This window comes from Carlito syrichta, unplaced genomic scaffold, assembly GCF_000164805.1.
Source record: "Carlito syrichta isolate Samal-C Ts95f unplaced genomic scaffold, Tarsius_syrichta-2.0.1 Scaffold302083, whole genome shotgun sequence".
In the NCBI taxonomy this organism is placed as follows: Eukaryota; Metazoa; Chordata; class Mammalia; order Primates; family Tarsiidae; genus Carlito; species Carlito syrichta.
In genome coordinates this window covers 162,279-184,901 of record NW_007246179.1, presented here as the reverse complement: position 1 = coordinate 184,901, position 22,623 = coordinate 162,279, and the positions used below count along the sequence as shown (strand labels likewise).

Here is a 22,623-nt window from a genome sequence, read left to right as displayed (position 1 = left end):
TTCAGAAGAGAAGTGCAGTCCTGCACTGACACAAGGGTCTCGGGTGATGGAGGTGGGCATTGGCAAAAAGGGTCTGGAGACAGATGGCACCAAGTCTGAATTGTAGCTTCAACAGTGGGAGACTGGGGACTTTAGACAATTTAGGTTACTTGACTGTTTCTTACATTTTTCATCTATAAAAGGAAGATAAATCATCCATGTGCTATAGCATTGATGTACACATTAAATATTAACAATAATTGTTAACACATTATATGTTTACCATGAACCGGGTAAACATATAATGTTTTGAGAATTGAGTTCATTCACAAAGTATTTAGAATGGTGCTTGTGCTCAGTAAATGCACGTCACCATCTTCATTCACCAGGTTAACCTCAAAATCTCACAGCAATGCCTTTAAGGCAGGTAATACTACTGTCCCTGTTTTATAGTTGAGGAAACTAAGGTATAGAGAGGCAAGGTATTCATTTCCCCAAGGTCATACAGTTAGAAGGTGACTGGGAGGGGATATTATTTAGTCATTCTGGTCTCCAAACCCACCAGCGTTGGTTGATAACTAATAGCAGACTTGGGGTCCTGACTACCTGATTTCACATCCCAGCTCTACCACTTTCTAGGTGTGTGACTTTGGGTAAGGTATTTCAGTTCTACTGCCTCCAATTCTTCATGGGTAAAATGTGCATAATAGTATGACCTAATATGCAGATTAAATAAGAAACTTGTGAAGTGCTTATTACACTGCCCAGCATATGCTGCCTAAGTGTCAACTCCTAGACTGTTATTAACACTGCTGTCTGAAGATGTAGGTAAAGCACTTAGTACAATGTCTGATACAGACTGGACCACCAATTAATAATAAATACTCTGTTATCATTATTCTCTTTATTACTTCATGCTTTGCACTTAATACTAGCTAAAATTGCAACTGAAAGTTTAGAGTGCTTTGTCACTAATGAAACTTCACATGATCATCTTACTTGGACTTAATGATGGTCCTGGAGAGGCAGGGGTCTGAGATTGTTACCCTTCTCCTAATTTGACATATGGGGAATTGAAGCCTAAAGAGGTACAGTGACTTGCCCCCAGTGACAAAGCTAGTGACTGAGGAACGACGTGTGTCTGACTCTGAATGCTACATGAGGAGTAGGTGTCTACGCATGTGACATTGAACAGATTACCCCAAACCAAGTGGCTTCCACTGGTGCACTTCTGGAGACTTGAACAGTTTAGAATGCGAATCATAAAGTGGTGAAAAAGTTGTAGAGGAAAAAAGTTGCAAGAACCTGGGTTTGAAACAGGCAGCTATGCCACCAACTGCTAGGAATGAGTAGACCACTCTTAGCCTCAGTTCCCTTACCTATGAAGGGGTATAAGAGTAGTAGCTAACTCACAGGGTGTTGGAAGGCGTAAGTGCTCCACACAGAGCCCGGTTCATAGAAAACGCTCAGGGCATGCTGCTGCTGATTCTATAACGAGGTGGTAAGAAAGACAGCCTTGTGAGTGTGACTGGCATGAGTAAAAAGCAGTGGTAGCTGGGTTGACCAGGGTGATTCGCCAGGATGCCAGATGGGATAGTTTAGGTTTGATCCATAGGAAGGCAGGGCAGCCATTGTAGATAACTGCTGTAGGGTGGAGGGATGAGATTTAGAAGAAGAAACCTTATGTATGTGCAGAATTTGTATTGAGGTGGTAGGGCAGAGGAAGGAAGAGAAGGATAGAGGAAGGAAGTCTGCTTGGGAGACAGTGGCTAAGAGCATTGACCTTGGGGCTAGACTGCCTGGGTTCAGCCCTGCTTTAGTGTGCGTCAGCTCCTCATCTGTAAAATGAAAATGATTGTCTAATACAAATTTGGGTCATTGTGAATATTCAGTTAGTTTAGGTTATAAGTGTTAACTTTATTATAGTATAGGATCACATATAATATAATATACTAATAATTCAGATGGGAAGAACTGTGGGGACCAGAGTAGTGTGGAAGCCATATGAGTGAAGAGGAGCCAGTGATTCAGAGAAAGATTTCTTTAAGCTTTTGGAGTCCCAAGTAATGTCAGATTTGCTCTGCTTTGGGCTTCAAGCCATTGTAAAAATGTACAAAATAGCAAGTGGCTGGTAGACTCTCTTTCAGGAAAGCTGATACTGTTTCTGATAGAAAAAGCCAAAAGCCCTCTCTGAGCTCACACCTATATAACATTCTGAATCAGTTTTATAAGGAACAAATTGACCATAGTATATTAGTTGACTAGGGGCAAAATGCTACACAATGCGTTGCTTACTTAACAGAAATTTATTTTCTCACACTTCTGTAGGCTAGAAATCTGAGATCAAAGTATTCGCAGGTTTGGTTTCTCTTGAGGCGTCTCTCCTTGACTTTGAGATGGCAGAGATCAAGGTGCTGGTGGGGTTGGTTTCTTCTGCAGGCGATAATGGAGCAACCTGTTCCAAGCCTCTCTCCTTGGTCTCATTTTCTTACATGGTCACATCTCTAAGTGTAGATCCCTTGTGTTTTTCTTTTCTTCCTTTTTGTTTTAATTGAGTCAAGATCTCACTCTGTTGCCCAAGTTGGAGTGCAGTGGCACAATCAAGGCTTACCCTCTGGATTTAGACGATCGAGTTCTCCTGCCTCAGCTTCCCAAGTAGTTAGGACTACAGGTGTGTACCACCACACCTGGCTGATTTTTTTATTTTTAAGACAAGGTCTCACTATGTTTCCTAGGCTGAGTTTGAACTCCTGGCCTCAAGCATTCCTTCTGCCTTAGCGCATCCCTAAGTGCTGGAATTATAGGAGTTATCCACTACACCCAGTCCCTTTTGGCTTTCTGTATATTCAGTAGTTAGATTGGTTTAGGGTCCATCCTAATGGTCTTGTTAATTACCTGTTTAAAGCCCCTGTGTCCAACTATAGTCACATTCTAATGTACAGGGAACTAGGAATTCAACATGTGAATTCAGGGGGGGATGTAAGTCAGCCCATAACAATGTAACGTCCACACTTGATTAAAATGACTAGTGGTGGCCCAACATGGTAGCTCATGCCTGTAACCTCAGCAATTCACAAGGCTGAGGCAGGAGAATTGCTTGAGGCCAAGAGCATAAGAACTGTCTGGGCAACATAATGAGACTCTAAAAAAAGTTATCCAGGCGTGGTGGTGCATACCTATAGTCCCAGCTGCTTGGAAGACTGCAATGGGACAATTGCTTGAGCCACAGTGAGACTCTTTCTCTAAAAAATAAAAAGAAAGACCAGCGTTGGTAATTTTTGGTTGTAATTTCTGGGACATAGGTAGGTACTGCAGTAAGTCAAGTCACCTGTGTATCTACAGTCAGACTGTAAAGTAGCCTGCCATTTAAAGACTTAGGTAAATGCTGAAGAATAGTAGCCTCAGAATTCTCAGGTTTGCCCTGGTTGTTTTGTTCCAGAAGCCTTTGAATGCAGATGCCTGAGCTAGAAGAGAGGAGTTGAAGATCTACCTTGAATCTTGCCTTGATGTTTCTTCAAGTTCAGGAACAAAGAGTATTTCCTGCTTGAAGCATCTGGCTTATTTAAGCTAATTTACAGAGCAGTTAAGAACATTCTTTTTAGTAGGCTATTTAAATGTGTATTTCCTCCTTAAGTCTCTGTTAGTCCACTGCATGCTATGTGTTAGTCTGGCTATACAGAACAAACCATTCAAAGTTTTCTGTCCTCACAGAGCTTTCACTCCAGTCGGGGGGACCAACAGTGTAGTAGACAATGAGTGATGAGACCAGAAAGAGAAATAGAGTGGGAGAGATGGCAAAGGATATTAAAGTGGGGTCAGAGCAGGTCTTTCTGGGGCTATGACCTTCAGCAGAGGGCCCCGAATATAACAGAGGCATCTGTGGGAAGAGCATTTCGGAGTTAGGGGTTTGGTAGGCATGTACTCTGTGTGTTGGAAGAATAGCAGTGAGGCTACCGAGAGTCGAGTACAGTTGTTAAGGGAGGGCGAGGTTCGGACATAAGGTTGGAGAATGCTGGCCACATATGTGAGATCAGGTTTCTAGAAACCCTTGGCAGGTTGAAGTGGAGGAGTTTCAGGATTTCATTTACACCTAAAAGTGTCACTCTGGATTCTGGGAGGAGACTGAAACAGTGTAGGGGTAAGGATGCAGGAACATCAGCTAGGAAGCTATTGCTGCTGCCCGGGCAAGAGCTAGTGATGGTCAGGGTGATGTTAGGGTAAAAGAGTTCTCAGCCTGGTTCAGAGGGGAGGACCCTCAAGACCTAGGAGAACAGTTCTGTTTGGATTGGAACGGTAGAAAGATGGGGTGCTGCAATTCCCATGTGCTTAACTTTTGGCAATGCAGGTTGGCCACATGGAGAAAGCAGAGGGAGAATAGGATTTGAGCCTGTGGATATGCATAAGGTCTCTAGAAATAGACAAAGAGAGCAGAGGGAGCCAGGAAAACCGAGGCTGGGAAGGAACTGGGTGTGGCCTGTCACATTGGCTAGAATTTACTGAAGGAAGAGGCAGTGGCACAGACCCTTGTGTCTGGCCTGTGCTGAGTTCGTCACAGAAAGCATTTATTTCCTTTCAGTCTCAGAACAACCCTACAAAGTGAGAACAACCCTGTTGTGATTTGGGGTATGAGAAAGGCTCAGAGAGGTGAAGTGAGTTGTTGTACAACCAGCCAACAATATAGCGAGGTTTTTGTTTTGTTTTGTTTTTTGAGTCGGAATCTTACTCTTGTTGCCCAGACTGGAGTGCAGTGGCACACTCCTGGCCACCACAGCCTCGCCCTGCTGGGCTCCGACGATTCTTTCACCTCAGCCTTCCAAGTAGCCGGAACTACAGGCGTGCGCTACTACACCCAGCTAATTTTTTTGATTTATTGTAGAGACAAGGTCTCTCCAAGTTGTGCAGGCCATTCTCAAACCCGTGGGCTCAGGCAGTCCTCTCACCTCAGCCTCCCAAAGTGCTAGGATTACAGGCTGAGCCACCTAGCCCAGCCGAGAGTGAAATTTGAGCCCACCTTAAGTTGTGGGTGATGGTGATGACTATTTCAGTAAGGGGCTTGGTAAGGAGGTGACCTAGAATTTAAACCTACCACTTCCACTCACATCCTGCTGGCCGGAGCAAGGTCACATGGTCATGCTAGCTGCAGGGGAACCTGGGAAATGTAGTCTCCAGCTGGATTGCCATATGCCCAGCTTAAACGCAGGAGGTTTATGTGCTAATAAAAGCCAGGAATATTAGCATCTTCTGCTGCAGAAATGAGCGGTTCCCACTGCCTCAGGGAAGAGAGGATAGAGCTTGAGGAGACAGGCCTTTGGATTGATGCATTAGAGACAGAGCAGGTTTCCTTCATGTAATCATTTGTTCTTTCAGTGACCCTGAATTGCTTTCTGACTGTGCATCACAGCCTGTGTGATAAGGATTCTGAGAACGTGGCATCAGGGCAGAGGGAGAGTGAGCCCAGAGAAGTTGTCCTGGGGGCACCCAAAAAATCTTATAAGAAGTGGTAGTTGCACTGAATCTCTAAGAATAAAATTAAATTCCTGACAGTGCCAAGGAGGCAAGCTGGACCAAAACAAAAAGGCTCCCATATATCATGCTCTGTGCTTTATAGAGCTGGTCCTGTGTGCTCCTCACTGAGAGGGAGAGATGACTGGCACCATTTTACAGATGCAGAAACTGGGTGGAATCACTCACTTGGTGTCCCACACCTAGGAAAGGACGGAAGCAGGACTCTGTCATTTGACCCAAACCTGTGCCTTGGTCTCTGCCAGCCCAGGGGGAGAGTGGGGAGCAAATGGGCAAGTGGGAAGACTGAGTGCTGACAACCTGAAGAAGCAGAGTGGAGCCTGCTTGCTCTAAGCTTGGGCTGGGGTCAGACTTGAGGTGGGACTGTCATGGAGTCTGTCTTGGTTCCACAGATACCATCTATGATGAAGATGAGGTCCTCTTGGCCCTGGCGGAACAACTGGGAACCTTCACTACTCTGGTGGGGGGCCCAGAGTACGTGCACTGCCTGCTGGTGAGTGGAAGGCAGGGAAGTTCCTTGCTTGCCCCTTGGTGTCAGACCTGTGGTTCTGCCAGCCCAGGGCAGGGAGGGGAGAATGTAGGAGAGCCTGGGATTACCTCGGAACAGATGGGTCTTGGACATCTACTTTAATCTAACAAGTCAAGAGTGGCATTTAATATAGTAATATTGAATGCAGTTGTCATCCTTACAGTTGACTGGGCACCTGTATGACTAGTACCAGGCCCCATGGGATTCTACATATAGGGCTTTGGGTTTGGAAGCAGGCTGGGTTCTACTGTTAAGTGAGACTTGTAAGAGGGTTTCTTAACCTCTCTGTGCTGAACCTTTTTTCTCATTTGTAAAATGGGAGTTATTAAAACCTACCTAGCACAGTACTTGGTACTTAGTAAGCGCCAATAGGTGTTAACTGTGATTGTCATTATTGTTATTGTGACTTCATGTCTACCCTGTGCGGTAGCGAGGGTTCCCTTTTTGTAGATGAGTCACCTGGAGTGCTGAGATGTTAAGCTTCTTGTTGAGGTCATGTGGCTAGTGAGTGGTGGAGCTGGGATTCCAGGTCTGTCTGACTCTCTCCCAGGCATTGACCCCACTGCTTGTGTATCCTGTGCTGAGTGACAGCTGGGGACATAAAGATGGGTCAGACACTAACAGGAACTGTTTGAGAAAAGATGATGTGGAAAGAAAGTCCCTTAGTTTCTACTGTTCCTCAGTCCTAGGCCACTACTACTACCTCCCCTGATAATTCTGTATGTCATTGTTTCTAAAGACATAAAGTTTTCATACTTTGGCATCTGCACTTGATGGTTCTTTACACAGTCTTTCTTCCTTTTACGGTTATGTAAAATAGTGATTGTTTTTATAATTGTTGGTATCTTAGATTTGAGCAAATATGGCAGTTTGCTTTTTTCCAAACAGTCTTTGTCTAAGGAGACTTGATAAACAGCCTTTGTCTAAGGAAACTTGATAATTACCATTACATTCTAGTTTCTCAGCTTTCATTGGTATTGTATAATTTGTGCATATGTGCACATAGAAACTATGTAAATTAGATCATTGCATACATTTTACACAGAACGGGGATTAACATGAACATGATGAAGTTTTTGGGTCAGCCTGAAAGAGTACCTTGAATTTCACAAAATTGTCTGTAACCCTGGTATTTGTTAGAATTTCTGAGGAGAGAATCCATAGCTTTCAGTAGCTTCTCTGAGCACTTAAGAGCAGAAAACACTGTTTTTCTGAAGCCCCAAGACTTCAACAAGGGGACCCAGGTCCTGCAAATGGGCTCAGGATTTAGACTTGGGTGGACCTGGGGCTGGAACCCAGGGATCCGTTTGCTGCCAGGTCAGGTTCTCCCCACAGAACATTCTTAGTGAGGGAAACCATAGTCAACCCATGTTTCCTTTTGGGAATCAGTTCCTTGTGACTGCTGAGACAGATGTCCATGATGTTCGCAGCAGCCAACAGACATATCACAAGGTCCTCTGTGGACCAGGCTGTGCTAGCAACCCAGATGTAAATCATATCAGAATAACTGGTACTCACTCAATGCCCTCAGTGCACGTTACAGTTGCCTTACACAGTTGTGCACTGGTGTTGGCCCTGTTGCATAGGTGAGGAACCTGAGGCACAGGCTGGTCATTCAATTCAAGTGAATTGCTCATGCTGGGAGGAGGCAGATTGTTAGCCAGTCCTCTGTACTAGCCTCATAGGGCTCCAGATTGGTCAGAACTGTAAACGAGGGAGGCAGGGGGCCCCTTAGAACCCAGAGGAGGCATCTAGCCTGGTTTAGATGTGACAGGAGGTTTTCGGGGAAGACTTCCTGGATGAGGTGGTAGTTTATCTGGATTTCAGCAAGTTATGACAAATGAAACATGGCTATTGGCAGTTTTTTCATTATACAGAAATTGAACAAGGTCTCTAGGCCTTGGAAACCCAGAGATACACTAGGTCTGCTCCTAACCCTCCTTCTCAACAGTGATGAAATGGAATTAATTACATCTGGGCCTGTGTAGTTGTAGTGTGAGGAACATTTTTGTATCACCAGCTCTTAACTCTTGAAATTTTTTTTGAGTTGAAGTCTGTCACTCAGACTGGAGTGCAGTGGCTGCTCCCAGCCACTTTGGCCTCGACCTGCTGGGCTCCAGCAATCCTTCTGCCTCAGCCTTCTGTAGCTGGAACTACAGGCATGCACTATCACGCCTGGCTAATTTTTTATTTTATTGTAGAGATGAGATCTCGCCAAGTTGCCCAGACGGGTCTCTTGCCTCAGCCTCCCAAAGCGCTGGGATTACAGGCTGAGCCACTGAGCCCAGCTTTAACTCTTAGAATTTTTATACCTAACCCTGAATTATACCCCACAATTTTAAAATAAAAAAAATTTAAAAGTTAAAAACAAACAAACAAAAAACCTCTTGGAATTTTGTGGATCCCTTTGAAAATCTGTCGAAATTGCTGGACCCTCTCCTCATAAAAGTACATAGGGTTTTAGAAGTTTTATACCTCACCCCCAACCCTCTGTAGACTGAGGTTGGAGAACCTCTGCCCTCCAGACTTCACAGAGAGCCTCACAGCAGTGAGTCTTCACTGTGAAAGCATCACTTGCAGCTAAACATGTACCTTCCTGGGCCCTGCCCCCGATATTCTGATTCTTTGAGTCCATGCTGAAATAGCCCTCCTGGGTTATCCTGCTTCAAGTGGTCAGGGACCATACTTTGACAACCACTTTCTGCAGTACCACTCACTGGGGAAAAGAAGGGTTGTCACATAACTACTGCTCAGTCTCGACCCTCAAGTCTCTGTTGTAACAGGTTACTGTAAGTTCTATCTTCAGTCACTTGGCGAGTATTGACTGAGGGCCTCCTGTATTCCTTTCCTGTATTCTGGGAAAACAGAAATGATCAAGAGGAACCCAGTCCCTGCAGTACCCCAGTAACTCCACACCTATAGTCACACTCCCGTCGTGAATCTGAAACCTCATGAGAGTATAAGGTCCGATTGCAGGAACCTTACACTGACTTGCATAGCATTACTTTTTGGGGGGATCATTCATTGCCAACCTTTTAAAAATGAAATTAAAAAATTGTTTTTGTTGTTTTTATTTATTTTTATTGTAGTAATAGTATTAAGTACATTAACATTGTGTAGTTATCAATGCCACTGTCCATCTCCAGAGCTTTCCATCTTCCCAAACTGAAATGCTGTATCCATTGAACACCAACTGCCCATTGGTCCTCCCCCAGCCCCTGGCAGCCACATTCTCCTTTCTGTCTCTATGAGTTGGGCTGTTCTAGGTACCTTATCACTGGCGTCCAAAATATTTGTCCTTTTATGACTATTGGCTTATTTCCCTTAGCATAATGTCTTCAAGATACATCTGTATAGCTCGTGTTAAATGAGGCTTTTCACATGTAGACTCTGGGGCTTTTGGAGTGCATTTAGAAAACCAGATTTGCTTTTTCCACCTGCGTTTCCCATAGTGACAGTTGATGGAGATGGGAACAGGTCCTCTCCAACTGGACCACATGATCTCCAGTTTGCCACAGTTCCTACTTTTTCCTGTCCCCAATCCCCACCCATCCCTTTTGCTTATGGCTTTATTCTCTCACTTGTCAGGGCCCTGTATGATTTCTTTCTGCCTTAAATACCTGTCAGGCCAAGTTGGATTTCAGACTTCACACTCCTATTTGAACATACTGGGATACACTGAGTCTCCCTTTGGTATGCCAATAATTGCTGAGTTCCTGCCCTGTGCTGGGAATGTTGCTGGGCTCTGGGAACACAGTGGAGAGCCAGTCGGTGTCCCTGAAGAAACACAACCATTCCAGGCCCACACACAAGTGAGCAGTATTGAGCCTCAGGGCCCCCCAGAAATGTCACTTCTTGATATTATAACCACTGGAGCTGTGGCTGTGACTACAACTGGACTTTTCATTTGGAAGCTCAAGTCAATTGCCTGGTTTTTGTTCCTGACTTATAGTTCTTACTAGCATGGGCAAGTTATGTAACTTCTCTGTGCCTCAGTTTCCTTTTCTTTAAAATGAGGACTGCTTTCTTCAAAAACAAGACCTGCTTCATAGGATGTGGTGAGGTAGAACAAACATCCCTGGAGTTGTGTGACTCGGTAGCTCTGCTTAGAGCATGTAGTAAGTAGATGTTTCATTGTAGTGATAATTGCACTTTGAGAAGCTAATGACAGGTGGGGCCCTCTCCTCAGAAAGTGACATATATAATTCTTTTTAAAAAATTTTTATTTTAACGATATGGGGTATAATTCAGGATTAAGTATACAAGTGGTCATCGTACAGGTAAAGTTTGGGCCTTCCTTTGTTTCCCACTTCACCTGGTTTGAGATCAGGTACGCTTATTGATGTTATAGGACCCCCCTTCCTCCATCCCCTGGCATTTTCCAGCTACTGCCAATCCCTTTCTTATAGTATTATGGTAAATGTTCAGGGTCCACTTATGAGTGAGAACATGTGGTACTCTGTTCTTTGTTTCTTGATAAAGCACTGAGTATTACAGACTTGATAATTCCATCCAAGTTGCTGCAAAGTCCATAATTTTGTTCTTCTTTATGACTGTGTAATATTCCATTGTGTATATGTACTTTTTTTTTTTATTCAATCCAGTTTCATTGGGCAGCACAGCTGGTTCCATGTTTTTGCTATTATAAATAGTGCTGCAGTAAGCGTGTGTGTGCAGATATATTTATGGAGAATGATTTAAGTTCCTCTGGGTACATTTCCAGAAGCAGGATTGCTAGGTCATATGGAAGGTCAATTTCTAGCTCTTTTAGGAATCGCCACACTGTTTTCCATAGAGATTGAACTAGTTTGCATTCTCACCAACAGTGTAGAAGTGTTCCCTTTTCTCTGCAGCCTTGCAGCGTCTGTTGTTTTTTTGTCTTACTAATGATGGCCATTCTTACTGGAGTTAGGTGGTATCTCAGTGTAGTTTTGATTTGCATTTCTCTGATGATTAGTGAGGCTGAGCATTTTTTTCTGTATCTGTTGGCTGCTTGTGTGACTTCTTTTGAGAAATGTCTTTTGCCCACTTTTTAATGGAGCTGTTTGGTTTTTTCCTTTCTGCACATTATATGTGTAATTCTAAGGTTCATGGACTCCAGCAAAACTCCTTCAAAGACCACACTGGGTGAAGGCTGGAGTGGGGTGACGGGGAAGGTTTCTTTGAGGAGATGAGCCCATGAGGAGGCACAGGGTGGTGTTCCAGGGCCGGGGATGGTGGAGAGGGAGATGTCCAGTGACCTGTGTTTTTGCCATAGCCACCCCTGGAGTCACTGGCCACGGTGGAGGAGACGGTAGTACGAGACAAGGCAGTGGAGTCCTTGAGGGCCATCTCGCACGAGCACTCACCCTCTGATCTGGAGGCCCACTTTGTGCCGCTGGTGAAACGGCTGGCGGGTGGTGACTGGTTCACCTCCCGCACCTCAGCCTGTGGCCTCTTCTCTGTCTGCTACCCCCGAGTGTCCAGTGCTGTCAAAGCGGAACTTCGACAGTGAGTCTCTGCCCTCTTGGGAACCCCAATGTCCTCCCCTTAGCTTAATCCCCTTCTCTAAAGTCTCAGCCCCCCATTGGTCTCCCCAGGGCTCAAATACCCCCAAGCCCTAGCTCCCACTCCCACTGTACTACCCAACCTCAAGAGTGTAGCCTCTGGCCACAACTAGGTGCAAATTTATCTGGCTCTACCTCTTGCTCACTTAGGAAATAAAGTGATGATAGTTTCTCCCTCCCATTGGTTATTGTGAGGATTTAAAGGGATTATCACTGATTTTAGCAACATCTGGCACTTAAGAACATTCATAAAATGATGTCTGATATTCTCAGTTGTCCCAGGTCCAGAACCCTCGCAGATATACCATCTCAGTTTTCAGTCTCCTCCTTTTCCACTCCTCAAACTACTGAGCATCAAGCACAGGCCCTAAGCATACTGGAATCCTGAGTCCTTCTTCTAAGCCACATCCCTGACTCCCAGGTACTTCCGGAACCTGTGCTCAGATGACACCCCCATGGTGCGGCGGGCCGCAGCCTCCAAGCTGGGGGAGTTCGCCAAGGTGCTGGAGCTGGACAACGTCAAGAGTGAGATCATCCCCATGTTTTCCAACCTGGCCTCTGATGAGCAGGTGGGTTCTGCGCCCTGGCCCTGTCTGCTGGCTCCTCCCTCTGGTGGACCCTGGCTCTGAAAGAGAATCCCTGAGCTCAGTGGTGCCTCTGCTACCCTCCCTCCTCTAATCCTCTCCCAGGACTCAGTGCGGTTGCTGGCAGTGGAGGCCTGTGTGAACATTGCCCAGCTTCTGCCCCAAGAGGATCTGGAGGCCCTGGTGATGCCCACCCTGCGCCAGGCTGCTGAAGACAAGTCCTGGCGTGTCCGCTACATGGTGGCTGACAAGTTCACAGAGGTATGTGAGGGACGGTTGACATTGTCCTGCAGGTGGAGGCACTGAGGCCCTCAGAGGGGAAGGGGCCGGGTGTTTAGAAGCTGTGGTTTTTCATTAGGCCAGCAGAACCATTGGGTGTTTGAACAACAAGGTCTGTGCAGGCATCCCATTGTATCTCGCTTTACATGCGAATCCTGGTTGATTGATGTGGCAACTTGAAGTGCTGTGTTGAGAAGGATTCTGGGGCCAGGTTTAGACTTCGAGGAGGACAGGGTCACAGGGGCAGAGAAGAGTAGCGTAGCACGTGTGGGGTGTTTCTGACACAATCGAGCTCTCCTTTTGCAAAAGTGAAGCCACAGCACAAAAAGTTCAATTAACTGGTCAGGGTGACACCACAAGCTAGGAAGAATGGAGACAAGATCCCAGGTCTCTTTCTTCCATGGGGATCCAGATTTCTTCATCTCACAAACATGTTTGTTGAGCACTAGCTGTTTGCTGGTCATTGGGGTACAGTTAATTTGTCATATTTCTGCCCTTCAAGGAGCCAGGCAATCTAAAGGGAAAGGTCAACGTAGATAGAGGAAAATGTGATCATAAAGTGTCACAGGTATGGGACAGACAGACATATGTGGGGCTTAGCAGTGCTGAGGAGAGGAGATGTTGTTGTTCTGCTTGATTCTAGAAGAAGAGTGGGTGAGAGCTAAGATAGAAACTGTTCCAGCAAGAGAACAAAGAACCTGGGAGGTGAGAGCAACTGCATGCAGGAATGCTCAGGCCTGGATCTTGGAGCCCAGTGGATGAGAAGGCAGGAGAGATGGGCAGGGTCAGGTCAGAGAGTCCTTGAGACTGCCCCACCCTGTGCCCCTTTTTCTGGGGTTATGCTTATTTGCAATGGCATTCACCAGAAGGACACAGAGCCTTAGAATACTGTTTCCCTGGACCATCTGGTTTCACTGTGAAAATGTTCAAGAACCATGACTCTGCAGATGTGGAGGTGCCTGGGAGGCCCAGCACCACAGTTAAGGGCGGGTCTGCCCGTCCTTGTCTCTTGAGCAGCATAAACTGGATCACACTGGGTCTTAGAATAATAACTCTCTGAGGGCAGGAATTCTAGGTTGTTATAGCAGTTCTTGGCACACAATAGCCTCTCAATAAATACTTATAATATTAATAAAAGGCAATATTTGCCCAAGATAACATGAGGTACCCTGCAAGGTTTTTGCTTGTTTGTTCCCTTCTTAGTAATGAACCATCCTGCTTTTTGCCAGAACTTCAGGAATCAGCTTTGCAGCAGGACCCATGCCCCTTTCCTTGCCTCATGTCATGAGTCAGGCAGGACCTACTGCACCTTCTTCCCCATCAATATTTATTGCTTTATTTTAATTATAAAAGTAATACATGCTTTTGGTAACAAATCTTTTAAAAATATAGACGTATATATGAATCAGAGTGGGAGCCACTATAGCATTAGAATATTTTGGAATCAGGTGGCAGAAAAACCAACTCCAAGTAGTCTGAGCGATAAGGAAATCTATTGTTATTTTTAATGCAAAAACACTATGAGGTAGATGCCCTTGTGGTCCTCATTTTGCTTCTGAGGAAAAAGAGGCTCAGAGACCTGAAGAGCCTTCATGGGGTCACGCCATGGTTCTGGGATTAGACCTTAGGAGTGATTCCAAGGCCTGTGCCCTGGCCTCTGATTATCATCTCTTTACTTTGTTATTTTATTTTATTTTATTTTTTAAGTTGGAGTCTCACTCTGTCACCCAGGCTGGAGTGCAGTGGCCACTCCCGGCCACCGCAGCCTCGACCTGCTGGGCTCCGGCGATCCTTCCACCTCAACCTTCTAAGTAGCCAGAATTACAGGCATATGCTACCATGCCCAGCTGATTTTTTTATTTATTGTAGAGATGAGGTCTCGCCAAGTTGCCCAGGCGGGTCTCGAACCCGCAGGCTCAGGCAGTCCACTCACCTCAGCCTCCCAAAGCACGGGATTACAGGCTGAGCCACCAGGCCTGGCTGGTCTCTTTACTTTGATGTCAGCCTCATTAGTCCAGAATACTTGCTGGACCCTCTCACTCTTCCCACCTTCTTCCTATCTACAGCTCCAGAAAGCAGTGGGGCCTGAGATCACCAAGACAGACCTTGTCCCTGCCTTCCAGAACCTGATGAAGGACTGTGAGGCCGAGGTGAGGGCCGCAGCCTCCCACAAGGTCAAAGGTTGGTGCTGGCGACCAGAACACAGCAAGTTGGGTGATGTCCAGGGTCCAGCAGTGGAACTGGGATGCCAGGTCTCACCTCCCTTTTCTTCCTCTCACCCCCACAGAGTTCTGTGAAAATCTCTCAGCTGACTGTCGGGAGAATGTGATCATGACCCAGATCTTGCCCTGCATCAAGGTAATGGAATTTGATGAAAGGAATGGAGCAGATCTTAGTCTGCCAAAAAGAGGAGGTGGAGACTAGGCTTTAGGGACAGCCCAATGAAAACTAGGTTTCCAACCCTCAGGGACCAAGCAGCTCTTGGATATAAAGCAGTTGGGGGTCCTGACTGCAGAAAAAAACCTGAGGCTTGGGGCTGACCTTGACAGGGGAGTGCTTCTCGGAACTTCAGCGGTCACGAATCCCCTCATCCACAGAGCTTTAGGATTGGGGTGGGGACTGCTGAGAGTAGGGGTCATTTGACTCTAAGTAGGTGGGCCATAAGGAATGGCAATTCCCCGTGTACCCTAACCATCCCCTGCTGCATGAGTGAAGGGGCAGAAGCAGGCTGTTGTCTCACAACTTCTTAGGACTTGGCATCTGCTTGGCCACTTGTGGCTACAGGGGTTGCCCTGACCCCGGTGCCTGCTCCTCCCTTCTCCCTCCAGGAGCTGGTGTCAGACGCCAACCAACACGTCAAGTCAGCCCTGGCCTCTGTCATTATGGGCCTCTCTCCCATCTTGGGCAAAGACAACACCATCGAGCACCTCTTGCCCCTCTTCCTGGCTCAGCTGAAGGATGAGGTAAAGTATCAAGAGGGAGAGATGTCAGCTCTGGGTTTGCACACTCCACACCCTTGAATCTGACCACATCTTGGTCTGCCCAGTTTATCTGAGTCATCTTTTAGCTCTAATGGAGCACTTTCATTACATTACCTAGTTGTAGATTCTGACATGTACACATGCAGATTAACTCAGTTTCCCAAACTGGGGTTAGGATGGTGGACATAGACAGTTCCCACTCCTGATATCTGTCTTTAGAGAAAGAATGGGTAAAAAGCTCTTATTTATGACTTTTTTTTTCCTAAGGAGAGTTTATCTTCAGAGTACTCTTTGGGATCAGGTTCAGAGAGCCATCGTTTATGGAAGCGAAGGAAGAACAAATCCAAAATAATTTTATTAGGTTCGAGTTTGAGGACAAAACTGGTGGTGGAAATCATTTTATTCGTTTTGCTTTAGAAGGAAGAGAACACTGGGATGGCTCTCCTGATATCATTATGACAGTGGAGCCTTTTGTAAACATTAGATACAATGTCCCTTTCATGAGAAGCTAAGTAAACTCACAGTTGAATTATTTATGCCAGTTTATGTAATGTATATGAACGATGTTTCACAAACATTTGAAGCAACTGTGTTTAGTGGACTATTTAAAGGAATGTAACAGAAAAGTGAAAGGAACAGATTTATGACCACCTGGACGCAGAGACAATTTGTACCTTTTCCCTAAGTATTCTAGGCTTTCAGAAGAAATTAATTAATACAGCATAAGGAGGGATTTGTGCTGGTTTTGAGATTTATTTTTTAGCCTTTAGTCTAGCTTGCAAATACTGATTGTTATTTTGATAAAGAGGAGCTTAGACGTTTTTACAAGGGATTTGTTGGAGGCCTCTTGGGTAATTTCACTTTGAGGGTGCCAAATGAGGTTTCCTTGTCCTTCCAGTAATTCCCTATATTTGTATTCATTGCTTGCTGTGTCTGGGTCCCCAAGTCTACCCTCAGGTTCAAGGATTTGCTAGAATAATCTGCAGAACTCAGGAAATCTGTTGTACTCACAGTTCCTATTGATTACAGTGAAAAGATGCAGATTAAAATCAGCAAAGAAAAAAGGTACATAGGAGAGAGACCAGTTGCAAGTTTCCAATTACCTTCTCCCAGTGTAGTTACATGGACAGTGCTTAATTATCCCAGCAAGATGTGTGACAAGACACATGGAATGTCACCAACAAGGGAGTCTCTCCTGAACCTTGACATCCAGGATATTCACTAGGGTTTGGTCACACAGGCATGAAATGCCTGCATGGCTGACCTTACTTATTTTTGTCTCTAGCCCCTACAGTGGTTAGGCTGATACCATATGGCTCAAGGATCCTACCATTAATTAATCACAGGTCCCAAGGCCCTAGGTAAACAAAGACACTTACCAGGCTTAGAGGTCACTATGCAGGAGCTGGTCAGGGACCAGTCCTGTCTTTGGAATGTGCAGAATTTGAGTAGTGTAGACCTGCTGAGTTAACCCCTTACTGCACAGATACTGACTTAGATCATTGATTTATTTCAGTGTTGCTTCTTCATCCCACAGCTCCTGAGGGAGATGTAGAAAGAAGTAACTTATGAGGTCTGCTATCCAGGAATGCACAATGTAGAGCAAGGTCCAGTAGGGCTCTTGTTTTGAATCACAAGGAACTTAATTTTGTTGATGTTCCTTTTCTTATTAATTTCTTCACATGCATTATGGAAGTACGTGGTATGTGTCTCTATGCACACTGATACTGTGAATCAGAGCCCATAATACTGGTAGTCAGATGCAGTTCAAAAAGTATTTCTTCATTCCTTCTTTTTTTCTTTCAGCAGACATGTACTGAGCATGTACTAAGGGCCAGAGACTCTGCTGGGTACTGGAGACATAAGGATGAAGGAGATGGGCTCCTTAGTGAGCTCAAGGACTAGCATAGAAAATAGAAAAGTAGAGATGACAAGAATAAGCTTCTACATGTTAACCCCTTGTGTGTGTGTCAGACTGCGTGACAGGCATTTTATTCTAATGGCTTTAGCCACCCTCTGGGAAGAGATGGGTGTTTCCTTGTGTGTCAGACTGTTACCCAGAAAGGAACCCTTGTCAGAGGATTAGCAAACAGTAGAGCCATCATTAGAATTATGTCTGCATGACAGGGTACTGTGTTTTCCTACTGTGATTCCTACAAGTTCTTTCAAAATGGATAAACATTTCATATGGTGCCATTATAAGGTTTTAAAAGCTGCTTAACTATCCATGCTGCATACCTTGTATGTTCCTTTAATATGCCCTCAGGGCCGGGAGCCAGGCTTGGGCAGTAGCAGACTCTCGGGAGATGTCCATTATATGAAGTAGATGCAGTTGAGCTCTTTTGACCCTGGCCTGGCTGCCTTGTGTAGTACGAGCCCTCCTGTCCTCTCCGCAGTGCCCTGAGGTGCGACTGAACATCATCTCAAACTTGGACTGTGTGAACGAGGTGATCGGCATCCGGCAGCTGTCCCAGTCTCTGCTCCCTGCCATCGTGGAGTTGGCTGAGGATGCCAAGTGGCGCGTGCGGCTGGCCATCATCGAGTACATGCCCCTGCTGGCTGGACAGCTGGTAAATGGGGAGATCTGGGGAAGTGGAGTGCCAGGGCTCAGTGTACGGTGTACTGTCATGGGGAGGCTGGGGGCTTTGGGGTCTGGAGGCTGTGGCTGCCTGGGAGTCGGAGAAAGGGATCCAGGAAATAGGGCCTTAACAGATAAAGAGAATGCAACAAGAGAGGAGGGAAGGGAGCAGCACCTCAGGTGAAGTGGAGAAGTGTCCGCTTTCTTCCATGGGTGTTGCTGGCACTCTCCCACCCACTCTCCCTTGATTCCTTACCTCCTTTTCTCCTGTAGGGGGTGGAGTTCTTTGACGAGAAACTTAACTCCTTATGCATGGCCTGGCTTGTGGATCATGGTGAGTACCTCCAGCAGACAGCAGGAAGAGGTTGGAGCTCCAATAAGGATGGATGGCTTGACTGGTCCATTGGGGGCAGTAGAGGAGGCTGGAGTCCCTCCCCATGCCATCAGATGCCCATATAGACCGGCTTCCTTGCATGTTGGTATCCTAGAGAAGTGTTAAGTAGGAGGAGGACCTAGCAGATCACCCAGGGAGTGCCTAGATAATGGAGAGTTAGAGGGCCACCAAGCAGACAGACCTGGACTTGAATTGCACCCTCCTGGCTGTCAAAGCTCAGTCAAATCACTTGCCCTCTTTCAGCCTCACAGTCATCCTTGGAAATATGGTGCTTTTTATCCCAGTCTCCCATGGCCATTGTGAGAATTACTCATGTTTTTCACTAAGAGTGGTAAAAAAATAAAAGTTATCAGCCAGGCTCGGTGGCTCAGCCTGTAATCCCGCGCTTTGGGAGGCTGAGGTGAGTGGATTGCCTGAGCCCGTAGGTTCGAGACCCGCCTAGGCAACTTGGCAAGACCTCTTCTCTACAATAAATCAAAAAATTAGCCGGGCGTGGTAGCGTGTGCCTGTAGTTCCAGCTACTTGGAAGGTTGAGACGGAAGGATCTCTGGAGCCCAGCAGGTCGGGGTTGCAGTGCCTGGGAGCAGCCACTGCACTCCAATCTGGGTGACAGAGTGAGACTCCAACTCAAAAATAAAATAAAATAAAAATAAAAGTTATCATTTTTCTCTATTAGGCACTGTTTGAAGTACTAAGCACTAAATAATTTGCTTAGGCAGATCACTTGTTGGTGCCTCAGTTTGCCCAACTGTAAAATGAAGTTAATAATGGAACCTCTCTCGGAGTGGTTGAAAAGATACTGTATGGAAACACTTACTAACTGTAGCATATAACCCTTTATTCCTCATTGGCTGGAGTTGATTGGCTCCTTTTGACCTGGCACAGAGGGGCTGCTTAGTGAGCAGTGGCGAGTAAGACTGTTAACTCTCTGCTCACAATAAGTCCTTGACCTCCAAATGACCATCTCTCTCACCCTCACTCCTCTGCAGTCTATGCCATCCGCGAGGCGGCCACCAGCAACCTGAAGAAGCTGGTGGAGAAGTTTGGGAAGGAATGGGCCCATGCCACTATCATCCCTAAGGTCTTGGCCATGTCTGGAGACCCCAACTACCTGCATCGCATGACTACACTCTTTTGCATCAATGTGAGCACTCCCACCTGCCTGCTGGCCAATACCTGGGGAACTGGAGTACCCAGGAGAGGAAGGATGGTGGAGGGTCCCAAAGGGAGACACCTGGCTTGGGAATGGATAAATGGTGGGGATCTCCGATTACAGGGATGAGTCCTTGGGGAAACTGTAGGCCAGGGGTTGGAGCTCTCAGGGTATAAGGGTCATAGGGCCTCTGGGGCTGGGGGCTTGCATGGTGGGAGACCCAGGGCCAAAGAAACTTGATCTGTTGGAGCAGTGATCTTTGAAGCTTTATGAGCACCCCTTTACTTCCCTGTGAAATATATGCATATATTTATTATGACTCAGTGGTTAAGTATGCATGCTCTAGATCAGACCTACTTTTAAATTCTGGCTGTGGACCCTGGGGAAATTGCCCAACCACTTAATCTTTCAATTAATTTATTCCCATGCTTTGGAGACCACTGCACTAAGGAGGGATCCTGGGGTTAGGAATCAACACTTTCCGGCTATCTGTGTCCCTCATTCTTCCTGGGCATGAAAAAAAAAAAGGAATCAAGGCCCAACCCCAGAATAATGAACGGAAATCTGATGTTAGAGATACTGGGACACACCAGAATGGAGACTTGGTGTTAGGAGGGTGTTAGAGGAGTTGGGAGATTCAGGAGGATAAACTACTCGCAAGGTGGGTAAACTGATCTCAGAGTCCTCCTTGTTCAGTTTCCCCCAAGGGCCTGATGATCACTGAGGTGGCCTGGTCAGAGGACCAGGAATAGGAATTAGCCAGGCACTTTGAATACTCACCCCTGCCACTCATGCTTCCAGGTGCTGTCTGAGGTCTGTGGACAGGACATCACCACCAAGCACATGCTGCCCACAGTCCTGCGCATGGCTGGGGACCCTGTTGCCAATGTCCGCTTCAATGTGGCCAAGTCCCTGCAGAAGATAGGGCCCATCCTCGACAACAGGTGAGGCCTGGATACTTCCTCACACACCAGCAGGGGGTTTTTCTGGGCACCTTAATCTGGCCTCTAAAGATAGAGCCACCAGGATTAGAGGCCTGACACTGTTCTTTGCTGTATGACCTTGTCATGTTCCTTCTCCTTTCCTGTGTCTGTTTTCTCATTTTGGAATGGGCACTCATAGAATGGAAAAGGAGGTAGGGGACTAGTAACAAATCATTAGAAATGAAAAATTAACTAATTTTTTAATGTATGTATATATAGTGTATAATTGCACCAAAACATTAATTAGCCAGAAATAAGTTTAATGGAAGATATGTAACACTTCTATTGAAAACTGTAAAACATTGCTCTGAGAAATTAAAGAAGAAATTATTCATGGGTGATACAGTTCCCCACATTCATCTCTAGATTCAATGTAAGTCCATTAAATCTCAGCAGATTCTTTTTTTTTTTTTGAGTTGGAGTCTCACTCTGTTGCCCAGGCTGGAGTGCAGTGGCATACTCACAGCCACCGCAGCCTCTACCTGCTGAGCTCAGATGATTCTTCCACCTCAGCCTTCTAAGTGGCTGAAACTAGAGGTATGCACCACCACACTTGGCTAATTTTTTGATTTACTGTAGCGATGAGATCTTTACAAGTTGCCCAGGCTGGTCTAGAACCTGTGGGCTCAGGCAATCCTCTCACTTCCCAAAGTGCTGGGATTATAGACATGAGCCACTGTGCCCGGCTGAGGCATCGATTCTTTTTTTTTTTTTGAGTTGGAGTCTCACTCTGTCGCCCAGACTGGAGTGCAATGGCTGCTCCCGGCCACCGCAGCCTCGACCTGCTGGGCTCCAGCGATCCTTCCGCCTCAGCCTTCTGAGTAGCCGGAATTACAGGCGCGTGCTACCACGCCTGGCTAATTTTTTTTTTTATTTATTGTAGAGATGAGGTCTCACCTGCCCAGGCAGGTCTCGAACCCACGGGCTCAGGCAACCCACTCACCTCAGTCTCCTAAAGGCGCGGGATTACAGGGTGAGCCACCGAGCCCGGCTAGCAGCAGATTCTTTTTAGAAAAAAATTGGCAGGTTGATTCTGGAGATAATAGAATAATGTAAAGATCTGAATTTAGCCACAACAATTTTAATGAACAAAGTTGAGCAACTTGTGCTACCAGATACCAAGACGTATGTTGCCATAGTAATGAAAATAATGAAGTATTAGCCAGTGGAATATTTGAATAACCAATGAAACCAAATCAAATGCACAGAAACAGACTCACACATATATACAGGAGGTACCAATGTAGTTCATTAGGGGAAATGTATGTATTTTCCAAAAATGTACTGCCTCAGTACATAAGCAAGTTGACTTGATGATAGTCCAGAACCAGAAAGAAAAAGCTTCTAGAAGAAAATTAGGAGACTTACCTTCATGACTTAAGGTAAGCACTGATTTGTTAAATAGCAAACCAAAGGAAATGATTGGTAAGTTGGCCTTCAGTAAAAATAAGAACTCTTCATCAAAAGACAACATTTTGAGAATAAAATGCAACTTCCTGACTGGGAGAAGGTATTTGCAGTATACCTATATTTCTAAGAAAGGATTTAACCAGAATATTTGCTTATAGATCAGAAAGACAAGGAAACTTTTAGAAAGAGATGGGCAAAAAGACTTAACAGGCACTTGAAAAAGTGGATCTGCAGATAGCCAATAAGCATATGACAAGGTGTTTAACATCATTTACTTTCAGGAAAAAGCAAATTAAAGCTCAATGAAGTATCATTGCACATGCTTCAGAATGACAAGACTCAATGGTGCAAATGTTGATGAAGACAGAATGGCTGAAACTCTCATTGTTCGTAGGTGGGACTGGAAATTTAGGGTCCAATCACTCTGAAAATTGGTGGAATTTAGTGCATCTAGTTATACATACCCCTGAGAAATAGCTCTTCCACTCCTGATCTACATCCGAGAGAAAGGAGTATTTATTTCTGTGTAAAGATTATTTATGGTTAGCTGGACTCGGTGGCTCAGCCTGTAATCCCGTGCCTTGGGAGGCTGAGGTGAGTGGATTGCCTGAACCCGCGGGTTCGACACCTGCCTGGGCAACTTGGTGAGACCTCATCTCTACAATAAATCAAAAAATTAGCCGG

The 22,623-nt window shown here is 45.7% G+C and overlaps 1 protein-coding gene across 2 annotated transcripts in view; it reads left to right on the top strand.

Annotated features, from left to right (window-relative positions):
• Positions 1–22,623, top strand: part of PPP2R1A (protein phosphatase 2 scaffold subunit Aalpha) — a 40,381-nt gene that overhangs the window by 14,898 nt on the left and 2,860 nt on the right. The window contains exons 3-13 of one of the 2 annotated variants that reach the window (XM_008056022.1): positions 5,895–5,995; positions 11,289–11,521; positions 11,999–12,146; positions 12,267–12,422; positions 14,507–14,621; positions 14,728–14,798; positions 15,269–15,403; positions 17,818–17,991; positions 18,273–18,333; positions 19,383–19,537; positions 20,348–20,490. In XM_008056022.1, the coding sequence (XP_008054213.1) occupies positions 5,895–5,995; positions 11,289–11,521; positions 11,999–12,146; positions 12,267–12,422; positions 14,507–14,621; positions 14,728–14,798; positions 15,269–15,403; positions 17,818–17,991; positions 18,273–18,333; positions 19,383–19,537; positions 20,348–20,490 (1,492 nt within the window). The remainder of the gene's footprint in view (positions 1–5,894; positions 5,996–11,288; positions 11,522–11,998; positions 12,147–12,266; positions 12,423–14,506; positions 14,622–14,727; positions 14,799–15,268; positions 15,404–17,817; positions 17,992–18,272; positions 18,334–19,382; positions 19,538–20,347; positions 20,491–22,623) is intronic. The other variant, XM_021711347.1, reaches the window with a different exon arrangement.